Source organism: Trichosurus vulpecula, chromosome 2 (assembly GCF_011100635.1).
Source record: "Trichosurus vulpecula isolate mTriVul1 chromosome 2, mTriVul1.pri, whole genome shotgun sequence".
Lineage (NCBI taxonomy): Eukaryota > Metazoa > Chordata > Mammalia > Diprotodontia > Phalangeridae > Trichosurus > Trichosurus vulpecula.
In genome coordinates, this window is record NC_050574.1 from 42,436,280 (window position 1) to 42,450,790 (window position 14,511).

General features: G+C 43.1%; 1 protein-coding gene across 1 annotated transcript; it reads right to left on the reverse strand.

Annotated features, from left to right (window-relative positions):
• Positions 1-518: 518 nt before the first annotated feature.
• Positions 519-13,639, reverse strand: LOC118836377 (formyl peptide receptor-related sequence 7-like). Its single transcript, XM_036743689.1, is given in 3 exon segments — positions 519-887; positions 1,158-1,494; positions 13,623-13,639. Coding segments are annotated over 3 exon segments (723 nt in total).
• Positions 13,640-14,511: the final 872 nt, after the last annotated feature.

A 14,511-nucleotide genomic window follows, 5' to 3' on the forward strand; every position in this document is an offset into this window, starting at 1 on the left:
CTTTGTGCCTTCCCTCTGGGAGCATCTCTTGTCTAACCTAATTGTTTGCCGCATCTCCTGAGAGTAGGGACCGCTTTTTTACCTTTCTCCGTATCCCCGAATGCTTGTTGACAGGACCTTCCGGCCAAATTGGCCAGTACACAACCTTCCATCTCCTGCCTGCTTCCCCTTGTCATGTGTTCTCAGCCTCACCGGTAATAATCAGCCAAATGTAGTAGATCATTATAGAAGTGCACATTTTTAATTTCATTGAAACATTTTTACCCTATTGCCATTTCCAAAAATATCTTTTGACGCCTCACCCCACAAGCCAAAATTGAACCCCCTCTTGTAACAAAGAAAAACTGAAACACCAGTACAGTGACCTTAGAGTGTTTCTGAAGTCCTCCCTGGTAAGTCTTCCACTTCTTATGTTAGATAAGTTTTCGAATCTGGTGTAACTTTTCCTGGGTCCTCAGCATGTAAAGGTAGCAGAAGCAAAGACCTGTAGAAGGAGGGCAGACTGGCTCCTCCAACCTTCATGGATCAAGAGGAGCAAGGCTCTTATGCTGGGTACTCGAAGGCATGGCCCTTGGGGGCTGACTTTCCTGGAGTTCAGAGGCCTTGATCCCAGCAGGCCTGCCAGGTTTAGAGTCCTCCTCCAGGGCCTGCTTCAGAGCGACTGTCATGGAGCTGAGGAGATGATGACAAAAGTTCTTTCCAATGAAGGAGTAGAGGATCGGGTTGAGGCAGCTATTGGCACTGGCCAGGGTGAAGGCTGGCATCGCCCAGTAATAAAGCAGGCCATGGCCCTGGTTGTTCTTCAGATTGCTGATCAGCACCAGGATGGTCACTAGGTGCAGAGGGAGCCAGCAGAGGAAGAAGGCTATGACCACCACTATCAGGATCTGTAAGGGCCAGTTTCACCTCACTGACTGCCTTCCAGCCTTGAGCTTGACAGTGCTGAGGCCAGAGCAGCCACTGATGATGAGTAGAGGCCCTGTAAAACCAGCCACAAAACTGACAGCCACCTGAATCTTGAACCTCCTCACTGCCAGCTCTATTTGTACCCTCCATGGATTGTAGTTGTAACAGTATGTGATTCCAGTCAAGTGGTCTCTGTGTGTCTCTCGGTATACTAGGTAGGGACTGGAGAAGCCCAGTGCTAGGCCTCACACCCCAGTGGCCATCACGACTACCTGGCATTGTGTGCGGTGGTTCTGGGCCCATAAAGGCTGGAGGATGCATACACATCGATCTAAGGAAACCAGGGTCAACAGGAAGACACTGGCAGACATATTAAGCATACTGAAGGTATGGTAGAGCTTACAGGCTATTCAACCTAAAGGCCAGTGGCCCTAGGCTAAAGCAGCTACATTTATTGGTAGAAAGGCAGTGAAGGTGAAGTCAGCCACAGCCAGGTTGAGGAACCAGATTTTGGTGATGTTTTGGGGCATGCGAAAGCCGGTCACCCAGATGACCAACCCATTGCCCACATGCCCAGGTTGGAGGTCACTGAAAGGATGTGGAACAGGATGTGGAAGACAAATACAGCATCTGCAAAAGAGTCTGAAGGAACCCCTGAGGAGTTGGCTGGAGGAGGGGACATCGTCTCCACGTTATTTGTTCACTTCTCAATCAGCTGACCAGCATTTATCACTAGTAGCAGTAATGCACATTTCTGTAACAAAAAACCCAGTGAGTGTTAAATTCCAGAAACAAGTACATGACAAGGGCATGTGGAGTAAGACAAGAGAAAAAACGAGAACCCCAATTTTGGTTTCTATTTAAGTCTTGCCTTTTGAAGATTTCCACCCACAAATGCTCCTGGGGACCAAGAACAAATTCAATCCCTCTTCATGACTATCCTTTAAATATTTGAAGACAGACCTCTTGAGCCCCCCTAACTAAAATATCTCTCCCCAAATCAAGTCTATAACCCAGAGACTGAAAACAAGCCTTTGAATCTTCTTTTATGCTCTCATTTTAAGGGAGTCTGCCTGAAACAAATTGAGTACATGTATGTGGTCAATAATTATTACGTAAATTTATGTTGTATTTTTATGGAAAAAAATAGAAACCAAAATGAGGGTTCTTGTTTCTGGCTCCAGAGTCATATGATCTTACCAGGTACTTGTTTCTTGGCTTCCATACCTTTTTTTTGGGGGGGGGGGGCGGGTCTCTGTTCACATGTAAATTGCTGACCATAGAGACAACAGCCTCCTAGGGGTGGAACAGAGCCCTGGAAAGAGCCTGGGACTGGGGTCAGGTGATGAAAATTGGAGCCCTAATTCTAATGCTGATTGTCTCTGTGACCTTGAGCAAGTCACTCCTCATCTTTGAGCCTTTCTCCGTCTGTTGGACTTGGTGATCCCTGAGGTGTACCTTCCAGCTCTATGACCAAAGCCTGTGAGGCATAAACCCTTCTGATTCCTGCTCTTTTCTGAGAACCCAGCTGCCTTGTTCTTCCTTCCTCCCATATCCCCATATTTTTCAGCCTCTCCCTTTGCATCTGTGCCCCATGGTTGGTGCCTGGAGCATCCTGTCTCCCTCTCCCCAGGGTCCCCAGGGCCCATGCTCTCACCCTGAGATGATGACTATCCAGATTGCTGAGGTCTCCTGAAGAGTTTCTTGCTGCTGGCTTGAAGGTATATGAACACAGGCAGGGCAGACTTAGATCTGATAAAGGAGCAGAAAGGGGAACTCGGGGCTCATCTTACCCTTGCTACTGGGTCATGCTATTTCCTGTGAAGATGCTTATTTTCCCTCAGATGCAAAGAGCAGAATTCATGTGGCAGCTTGGTCTACTGGAAAAGAGAAGACTCAGTTTATCTCTACCCCTAACTGGCTATGTGTTCTTGGACAACTTGCTTCCTCATTCTAGAGCAGTTTATCAGTAAAGTGGGGGAAGAAATTCTCTACCCTATCTACTACCTCTAAGGGCTGTCATGAGTATTAGATAAAATAAGATGCATGATAAAGGGTTAGCTAGGTGGCACAGTGGATCGATCACTGGGCCTGGCATTAGGAAAACCTGAGTTCAAATCCAGCCTCAGACAATTACTGGATGTGTGATCTTGGGCAAGTCACATAACCCTGTTTGCCTTCGTTTCCTCATCTATAAAACAAGCTGGAGAAGGAAATGGTAAACTGCTCTAGTAGCTTTGCCAAGAAAACTCAGACGGGGTCATGAAGAGTCAGACACGACCTAAATGACTGAACAACAGCAACAACATAATACACTTTGAACTATCAAGACCTACAGAAATGTCAAGTCACCAAGTATTAAGTGCCTACTGTGTACCAGGCACTGCTAAGCACTGGGGATACAAAGAAAGCAAAAAATAGTCCTTGATCTCAAGGAGTTCACTGTCTAGCGTGGGAGACAACATTCAAACAACTATGTACAAACAAGATATCAACAGGATAAATTGGAGCATCTTGGAGGGAAGGCATTAAGATTAAGGGGGATGGAAAAGGTCTCCTGTAGAAGGTGGGAATTCAGATGAAACTTGAAGGAAGCGGGGAAGCCAGGATGTGGAGATAGAAGAAAGCTCCAGGCCAGGAGATGGAGGGAAGGGAGAAAAATCCAGGTGTAGAGGACACCCAGTGAAAATGCTTGGAGTCAGGAGATGGAGAGTCTCATTGAGGGACAGCCACAAGGTCAAGATCAGTGTCGTGTCACAGAGTACATGAGCAAGGGTGGGGAGTAAAGTGTAAGGAGATTGGAAAGGTTATGAAGGGCATTAAAAGCCAGAGGATTTTATATTTTGTCCCAGGGGCAAAAGGGAGCCCCTGGAGTTATTGAGTAGAGGGGTGATCAAGTCAGACCTGGCAGCAAGGTGGCACAGTGCTGGCCCTGGAGTCAGGAAGACTATTTGTGAGTTTAGATCCAGCCCCAGACACCTACCAGCTGTGTGACCCTGGGCAAGTCATTTCACTCTGCCTCAGTTTCCTCATCTGTAAAATGAGTTGGAGGAGGAAATGGCAAACTACTCCAGTGTCTCTGCCAAGAAAACCCCAAATGGGTCACCAAGAGTTGGACACAACTGAAAAAAGACTCAACAAGAACAAAGTCAGAGCTACGAATTTTGGGAAGATCAATTTGGCAGATGAGAAGGGTTGAACTGGAGCAGGGAGAAACTAGATGCGTGGAGACCAGCCTGCAGATGTGCAAAAGTCTAGGGATGAGGTGACATGGCCCTGGACCAGGGTGCTGCAGCATCAAAAGAGAGGAGGTGTATGTGGAGAAGGTAGAAACAAGAGGACTTGACAACTGACTGGACCTGGGGGGTGTGAGAGTGAGGAGTTGAAGATGACTTCCCCCTTTGCAGCCTGTGTTACTTGGGGGATGGTGGCACCCTTGTATAGTACCAGGAAAGTTGGGTCAAAGCCAAGATGGTGGAGGGCCAGGAAGCAGGACAGAGAGTTCCCCCCACGAAACTCCTTCAAACAGGTCTAGACAATGCACCAGATGCACCTCGATGGCGAAATCAAACAAGAAGTCACAGAGATTAATTTTCTCAGCCCTGGTTGGCATAGAGAGAGAAATGGGTCTGTGGAAACTGGGGTCAGGGGTCTGGCCAGGGAGCATACCAATCAGAGCATTCCATTGTAGGGAGAGGTTATGCACCAGGGAAGAGGAGGTCCCACATTCCTACTGAGGCCCTGGGCTAGGAGTGTGTGTCATCTGACAGTTTTGTCACTACCCCTTTCTAGGTCACAGATCGAGGGTAGACTGAAGAAGGGACCTCCACCCAGTGGTGACATTCTAGGTAAGGAATAGCCACAGGTGCTACACTGAGTACTGAGAGAGGAGCAAAATCAGAAGCAAGGAGCTGCTGTGTGGCGCAGACCCTGGGAGGAGAGTGAGGTCTCTGTTCCAGCTTCTGGCACAATCTGAAGCCTGCAAAAGAATAACCAGGGCAGGAATCCCCTTTTGGTCATCCTGAACCAGCATTTTTCCAGCTGGGAAGGCTGCCTCCAGCAGCATCTACTACTGCTTAGTTCCAAACCCAGTTCAGGAACTTTCAGAGCTCCTATTTCCCCAAGCATGGGAGACATGGGTGGGGGTGGGGGTGGCAGGGTACGGCAATAGACTTTGCTCTGGATCAGACCACTTTGGGAGCACAGGAAATTTGCAGGCACTCAGCTTAAGCTGTCCTTGAGATCCCGGAACATTACAACACTCAGTACCTCTAGAAAGCAGCAACAGCACCTTCTCTCCAGAAGTTCACAGAGTCTGGCCCCGAAGTCAAATCTGAAGTCAAAAAGGAGACTGGAAGAATGAGCTTACAAAAAGTGAATTTGTGCTATTATTTTGGGGACAGGGATGCTCAAGACAAACACAGAAGAGAATGACTCCAAGACATCTAGAAGCACAAATTCAACTCAAATTCCTGGAAAAGACAAAGCAAGAGTTTTTAAAAAGGAGTTTAATGTGTTTTTTTTTAAATAAATGAAATGAGAACATGAAAGGAAAAAAATTGGAGAAGAAATGAAAACTATGGAACAAAGGATTGAAAAGGGAATTAACAGTTTGGCATAAGAAGCCCAAAATCTGCCCTAGCAAACTCCCTGAAAATGTGAATGGACTGGATGGAAGCCAACGACTCCATGATAAAACAAGAAACATTAAAACAAAATCAAAAGACTGAAAAAAATGTAAGCTATATTAGAGCAGAAACAGCAGACAGATTGAGAAGAAAAAAAATTAAGACTCATTGGACTACTTGGGCATCATAACCAAAAGGGCCTTGGTATCTTATTTCAAGACATCTTAAAAGAAAAACTGCCCAGATCTCTTAGAACCAGAGAACAAAGTGGAAATAGGAAGAATCCACTGGTCATCTCCTTAAAGAAACCTCAAAATGAAAACTTGCAAGAACATTTTGTCCAAAGCCTAGAAATTCCAGGTTTAAAAAAATATGGCAAGTAGCCAGAAAGAAATAATTCTAGTACCAGGGAACCACAGTCAGGATCACGTATTTACAGACAGTGGTAGAAGGGAGCTTATAATATGATATTCTAAGGCAAAGGCTATATGCTTATAGACACGAGTGCTTTCCCCACAAAACAGAGGTAGGGGAATAGACCTTTAATGAAAAAGAGGAGTTCCAAGCATTTCTCATGAAAAGACCCTAGCTTTATAGAAATTTTGAAGTTCAAACACAGAAGCTGAAAAGTGTAAAAAAAAAAAGTTAAACATGCATGAAGAATCATAAGGGATAAACAAAGATAAACTTACATTCAAATATGAGGAGACGATACATGTGTCCCTTCTGGACCTGATCATTATCGAGGGTGATAGAGGGAATCTAATTAGACAGAAGACCTGGGAGTAATTCTATTATGTCTTAATGAGCTTAAGAGAAGAATGGGGAAATTATTCTCATAATTAGGGTATACAAAGTGATATCTATATAAGCAAGGAGGGGCTGGGGGAGCAGCTGAATTAATCCTCACTCATCTAAACTGGTCTAAAGAGGGAGAAACATAATTGGGAACAGAAATATATTTCATTCAACAGGGAAATAGGGAAAGGAGAGAAAGGGGAATCAGAGGGTAAATTAAAAGAGGGATTAATCCTAAGCAAAACAAACTGTAAGGGTGTACAGAAATATTCGTAGCTTTTTTTAAATTTTGAGATGGCAAAGAACTGGAATCTGATGGTGTGACCATGGCTGAGCAAGTTACAGTATATAAATGTGATGGAATATTATTGCGCTGTAAGAAATGGTGGAGATTGGTTTCAGAGAAACCTGGGAAGACATATATGAATAGATGCAGAGTGAAATGGACAGAAAGGGGTAGCTAGGTGGCACCATAGCGCATCGTACGCTGAGCCTTAAGTCAGAAAGACTCATCTGCCCGAGTTCAAATCTAGCCTCAGACACTAGCTGTGTGACCCTGGGCAAGTCACTTCACCCTGTTTGCCTCACTTTCCTCATTTGTAAAATGAGCTGGAGAAGGAAATGGCAAACCACTCCAGCATCTCTGCCAAGAAAACCCCAAATCGAGTCATGAAGAGTTGGACACAACTGAAAACTGAACAACAATAAAAATGATACCTGTTGACTCCTGTGAGATTTCTGCTCCAGATTTAAAGTGCACATGTTCAATGGTATGGAATGAAACTCTTCAGGATCTTCTCCTTGAGGATGCAAAGAGCAGTTCTCAGCTTTCTGAAACTTGCCAAGGCCAACATTTCCTGGAGCAGCTGAAAGTTTGTACTTCAGCCAGTATTTCTTTCCTGGGAACGCATACACTGAAAAATACTTTTCCCACAACACTTTAACCACAGTAGGTGATTTCTGGTTTCTGGTTGGGTATGCTTGTGCATAGCTGGTAAAATGTATTGCTACCAAGCTGTGACTTATATTTTTACTGGCTCCTTAAACAAATGGGCTTGAGCCCTAGGTTACACAGGTGTATACGGAACACATACCAAAGAGCGATAATTTGGGGAGGAAGGCACTAATACCTGCAAGTGTGGGGCAATGGATACAAAGCTGGTGTCAGAATCAGGAAAATTCAAGCCTTGTGTCTGACCTTGGGTAAGTCAATGAACCTGTGATTGCCCCAGTCACTAAGAAGCTTTGATTCTCCCAGGACCTTCTCCACAATCCACCTCCCCACTCCTGGCTTCTCTCTTCTATGTGTTTATTGTCTTATCTCTTTAGAGTGTAACCTCTTGAGGAAGGGGGCTGTATTTCTTTTTGCTTGTATTTATATTCCCAGCACAGTGCCTGACATATAATCACTTCTTCATAAAGGCTTGTTGCCTTGCCAGGTGAATCTACCTTATCTAAAGCCTAGGTGGATGTCTGAAGGAGATTGGACGAAGGACTCATTGACAGAAGGAGGCTGTCTGTATAAATTCTGAAATACTGAGAAAGTAAAAAGATCACTCCCTCCTCCCTTCCCCTTTCTTCCTACCCCATCTCCATGACCCTTTGTGTGTCTGGAACAGGCCAAGTCATTGTTGTTCAGTCATTTCCGTTTTGTCTGACTCTTCATGACTCCATTTGGGGTTTTCTTGGCAGAGATGCTGGAGTGGTTGGCCATTTCCTCTCTGTCCTTTGTATTCATCTTCTTTCTGATTCTCTCTTTCCTTCCTTTTGGGACTTTTGGAGGGTTGATGGCCAACTCAGTGGACCTTAGAAGAACAAATACCACCAGGGATACCGAGTGAAGCAGTTGGGGACTGACCAGCCCTTGAACTTGTATTTCAGCAACCAGTCAGTTGGATCAATAACATTTATTTACTAAGTGTTAAGTGCCAGGGATATACACCACTGTGACCCTGAGTCAGCTCATTCCCTATAGATACTAGAATCCTGTGGCTGGTGAGCCAGGACCTGGAGTATGCTGGAGGCAAGTGGAATAGGCCCTTGAGATTGAGCTGATTGGTAAATTTTCAGTGTGAGACTTTACAGCTCAGAACAAACAGATATAGATAGGTCAGGGCTTGATTTATTGTTTGTTGATTGTCTAGATTTAAGAAAGTGATGGAGGAAAATATTAATAATGAAGGTTAAGTTTAAAAATGTGTTCTGTATACAATCACCACCCCCCTCCCCAACCTGTTGTTAAATATTTACCAGCATACCCCTGATCCTTTTGGATTTTCCTTTTGTTTCCTCTGCTTTCTCTAATTCAGTGATACTGAGCTGGGGGAGGAATGAAAGCCTCTTCCCTCTTTCTCTTTATAGGTTGGGTGGGAGTGTGTTTGGGAAACATGCCCACCAAAAACTGGGGAAGAAGTGGGTGTGGTCAAAAGAGCTTCTATAATTATTGCATTTTAACATCATATTTTTGAAAACTTGAGGCTAATTCTAATACCTTAGGACACTCAGTCTTGCTGCCTTTGGGGCAGCATGGTGTAATGCATCGGTTTCCAACCTTTTTGTCTCAATACACTCTTAAAATGATTAAGGACCCCCCCACCAAGAGCTTTTGTTTATATAGATTGCCTCTATAGATATTTATAGTATTAGGAATGTGGATACAATTTTAAAATATTTAATCCATTAAAAATAATAGACCCATTTGTTCAGTCATTTTGAGTCATATCTGACTTTATGACCCCTTTTTTTGTTTTTGCAAAGATACTGCAGTGATTTGCCATTTCTTTCTTGAGCTTATTTTACAGATGAAGAAACAGGCAAATAGGATTAAGTGACTTGGCCAGGATCATGTAGCCAGTAATTGTCAGAGGCCAGATTTGAACTCAGGTCTTCCTGACTCCAGGGCTGACACTCTATCCACTGTGCCACTTAGCTACCCCACATAAAACCATTACATGTTAATATGACTAACACATTTTAATGAAAATTACTATTTTTTCCAAAATAACTGTTTTCAGAAACACAAAACATTAGTGAGAAGAGTGGCAATGTTTTGTATATTTTTGCAAATTTCTTTGATGTCTGGCTTAATAAAAGATAGCTGAACTGTCATATTTTCTTCTGCATTCAAACTGTTACAATATGTTGTTTTAGTTGGAATATATAAAGAAAGTCTGGCTTCATGCAGATATGTAGTGGGAAAAGGAGGAAACATTTAATAGGCAAATAATGTCAGCTAGGTAGTTGCAGTGGAGAGAGTCCTGGACCTAGAGTCAGGAAGACTGATCTTCTTGAGTTCAAATCTGGCCTCAGACACTTACTAGCTGTGTGACCCTGGGCAAGTCACTTTGCCTTGTTTGCTTAAGTTTCTTCATCTATAAAATTAGAGAAGGAAATGGCAAACCACTGCAGAATCTCTGCCAAGAAAACCCCAAATGGGGTCATGAAGAATTGGGAAAGACTGGAAAACAACTCATCACCACCAACAAATAATTACAAAAATAGTTTTGACTTCAAGGACCCCTTGAAAGTTTTCAAGACCCCCAGGGATCCATGGACCATACTTTGAGAATCACTGGTGTAGTGGATAGAAAATTAGTCTGGAAGCCAAGAAGATCTGGTTTCAAGTCCTGCCTCAGACATATACTGACTTTGTGACTCTGACTTAGACACCTAACCTCTCCAGAAAAACCTCTAAGACTATAAGTTGCAGAAAACATCTCATCCAGGGGTTCCCAATAGCAGTGAAATCATGGGTCCAGAAAAAACCCCGTAATATTAAAAACTGTGTGATCTACTAAGGCACTCTGGTTGGGCTGTGGATTGGTGTAACCTTTCTGGAAAGCAATCAGAATTATGTTTTTAAAAAGTGACTAAAGTGGACCTACCTTTTGAACCAGAGATCCCACTGGTAGGCATATATCTCAAGGAGATCAGTGGGCAAGGCCAAGGTCCTATGGACAAGACACCAAAATTTTTATAGCAGCAAAGAGCAGGAAACAAAATGGATGCTCATTGATTGGGGAAGGTGGTACATGAAATTGTGGTACATGAATATAATAGAATATTACTGTCTAGTAAGAAATGATGACTATGAAGACTACAGAGACACATAGGAAGACTTACATGAACTGATGGAAAGGAAAGTATGAAGAGTCCAGAAAACAATATATACAATAACTGCAACGATGCCGGTGGAAAGAACAGCCACAAAACCCAAAACTGAATGCCATGAGATTATCATGACTCCACATTTCTCCAAAAGAGAGATAGGAGAATGAACTTCCCTCCTTTCATTACCTTGTTGTAGAAAGAACACTGTGTGTAATGTTACACTTGGTTGAGAGGTTTTGCTAAACTGCTCCACCCACCCCCACACTTCTCATTTGTTCTTTGCCTTGGAGGAGGAGGAGGAGGAGAGTGGGAGGAGCAGGATAGATGCATATTTTGGAAAATGAGGTGATGTATAAACCAAAGACATTAATACAGATGGAATTTTTTTAAAAGAAGAAAAACTATGCTATTGCAATATGCCAAATGCCTTAATTTATGGGTCCTGAGGAAACAGACATGAAAGATTAAACCCATAAGGGTTGAGTCAAACTACGAGTCAAACTACAAATGGCATATTTTAGATTCTAATATTTTAATCTTCAGTTTGAATCTCTAGAATTTGAATTCTAATATTTGTATCTGAGACCAGAGTAGAAACTGGGAGCCAGAGGAAAAAGCCATGAGACACCATTTGGAGGTTGGGAAAAGCCAATTGGTCTCATTCCAACAGCTAGACAGTTATTTCTAGTCAGCTAGAAAGTTATTGATCTGTGCACAGATATGGCAGACAAAGCAAGAAAAACAGTTTGAGTAGAGTGCCACCTGGTGGTAAATTCAGAATTTGTTTAGCTCTGAACAATTTCAAATTCTTTAGCTGGAAGTGTGTGTGTGTGTGTGTGTGTGTGTGTGTGTGTGTAGGTAGGTAGGTAGGTAGATAGATAGGAGATTATTGGGAAATGACAACTATGTGAAAAAGCACCTTTTAAAATAATAATAAAAACCACCATTTATATATCAATTTAAGGTTTGCAAAGCTCTATATTTATAACTCTATCTATATCTTATCTCAGATGATCTTTGCAACTACTCTAAGACATTGGGACCTTTATTAAATTCATTTTACAAATGAGGAAACTGAGGCAAACAAGATTAAGTGACCTGCCCAGAGTCATGCAGCTAGTAGGTGTCTGAGGCCAGATTTCAACTCAAGAAGATGAGTCTTCTTGCCTCCAGGCCTGGCCCTTTATGCACTGTGCAGTTGCAGTTAGTCAACAAACATTATTAAGAGCTTACTCTGTGTCAGGCAATGTGCTAAATGATTCCAGGTATGTGACCCGGCCCGTGAATAGGCACAGAATTGGGGAATGTCCTGTTTGAACATCAGGATGCCAGAATTGCCAGATCAATGGTCCATGGAGGGAGCAAAGTGTAAGATCACTGAAAAGCTTGGTTGTGAAGAGCTTTGATCTTTGATTTAGAATTAGAAAGGTTCTCAGAAGTCATCAAGCCTGACCCTCCTATTTTACAGAGGAAGAAACTGAAGTCAGGAGAAGGTGAGTGACTTGTCTAGGGTTGTACAAAGCACTTCAGGCAGGATTTGAACCCAGGGATCCCTGATTCCAAGTGCAGCTCTATTCACTAGACCAAGGCTAAATGTAAAGTCCCACCCTTGGGGTAAAAAAAAAATCTCTTCTTTCCAATTTTTTACGGGCAGAACCGGAGGCATAGTTTTCCGATGATAACACAGAACTTCATCAAGCTAGTGTTATTTTTTTATTCAGCATGCTGGTGCCCCACCTCCCCCCGACAGATGTGAGTACTTAGGATTTTCTTTAGGTCTTATAGTCACATGCTGGTTGGGCAGGGATGGGAGCCAGATACAGATCCTGATTCTGTAAGGGAAATCTTTTCTTCCTATTTTGTTTTCTGTGCTGTTTGATTCAGGATCTACTCTGATTGTCTGAGATTGGCTTGTTCAATGTGCTCCAAAACATGTTGGACTTTCAGGAGGAATCAAAATTCCAGGGTTGGATGGGCCATAAGTCTTTGGGAGGCTTTTTAGAACTGTGTGAGGATGGTGGACAACTCCTTTGGGGACATGATGGTGGAGCTGATGAGCTAATTGAGCAAATGAATGAAATGAATAAAAAAGTATTTATTGAGAGATTTCTATGCACCAGGCATATGTTTAGCAACAAGGATATAAATATTAAAAAGACACAGTCTCTGTACTTCGGGATCTTGGTTGGTTGTTGTCCTTCATTCTTGCATAGGACCAAAATGACATCGTTATGCTGGGGTCAAGTTGTAGTGTGACTGTGGCTGATTACCTGACTACTGCAGGTCAGCCACAAATGGTTCATGTGACCACGTGGAGTGGTCATGTCTCCAAATTTGTGTATCTCTTGTTTCTTTTGAGCTACAGCATTTTTTTTTTTTTTTTTGCTTATAGAGCATAGCACCTTCTTTGATGCAGGCAGGCCATGCTGGATGGTTCTCTGCCAGTGTTGCCCATGTCACACAATCTATTCTGAAGTTCTTCAGAGAGACCTTGGGAGTGTCCTTGTATCACTTCTTCTGACTTCCATGTGAGTTCTCCATAAAATAGTCTTTTATGCATGTTTGGCATTTGAATATGGCCAGCCCATCAGAGTTGTGCTCTCTACAGCAGCGTTTGAATGCTTGGCAGTTCAGCTTGAGAAAGGACCTCAGGGTCTGCTTACCTTATCTTGCAAGGTGATCTTCAGAATCTTTCCAAGACAATTCAAATGGAAGTGATTCAGTTTCCTGGCATGGCGCTGGTAGACTGTCCAAATTTCACAAGCATATAACAATGAGGTCAGCACAACAGCTCTGTAGACCTTTAGTTTGTTAGGCAGCCTAGTACCTTCTCTCTCCCATACTTTGCTTTGGAGCCTCCCAAACACTGAGCTAGCTCTGGCAATGCACGTGTCAACCTCATTACGTGTACATCCCTGAGAATTACACTGCCAAGGTGATTGAACTTATCCACAGCATTCAAAATTTCTCCATTTGCTGTAACTGATGGTTCCACATATGGAAGGTGCAGTGCTGGCTGGTGGAGAACCTTCGTTTTCTTGGTGTTCATTGTTAGACCAAAATGAGCACAAGCAGCAGAGAACTGATTCATTGTTTGTTACATTTCAGTCTTACAAGCTGTATTGAGTGTGCAATCATTTGTGAACAAAAAGTTGTGCACCAACTCTCTCTCCATTTTACTCTCGGCTTGTAGCCATTTCGAGTTAAATAATTTACTTTTTTAGTCCTCATTGAAGGAGTCTGACAACATGGCTGAAAACATCATGCTAAAAATATGGGAGCAAGCACTTGCTTTACTCCATTGGTGAACTGGGAAGGCACGAGAAGAACATCATCCATCATCCATCATCCAGAACACCAGCAAGCATGCTGTCTTAAAACTGACATACAATGAGGAAGTCACACGATGCTGCTTCACTTAAATCCAATTTATGTGTGAGTCAAAAGACATCACCCATACCATTTTGCCATTATACCTATCTCAAAGTCCTGTGGCCCAGGTCATAGGGTCATCTCCCTGGAAGTAGCAGTGGGATTTGGTGTTTCAACAATCTGGCTAGCAGCTGTTATGGGGGTAAAAGACCAACACAAGCCCAACAACAAGAACACTACCAGCATGCTGCAAAAACGCAGATTCTTTTGATCTGCTTTAGTAAGGAAAGCAACGTTATTTTAATTCAGCATACAAATACCTTTCACTTAATTCAGGGGAAAAGACCAGCACCCTGACCTTCAGAGCAAAATGCAAACAAAGTACAGACATCAACAGACAGACCTTGTCTGATTCAAATCCCCAATACATAGTTACCAGAGTTTGACAAAGTCTCAGCATTCGGGTTACAAGCTGGAGGGCTCTTAACTACAGCTGCCCAAAGTCTCCACATCAGCACCACCACGATTGAGAGCCCTGTGCAAATGGCTCTGTCTTCTCTTCTTATAGGATTTCAGATGTCATCAAACGTCATCTGAATGACCAGAACTTAGGCTCCTATGATTGGCTCTTGAGTTATCCCCTCCCCTTAGGACCCTGGGAGGTTCACATCCACATAGGTTAGGTTAACACCTAATA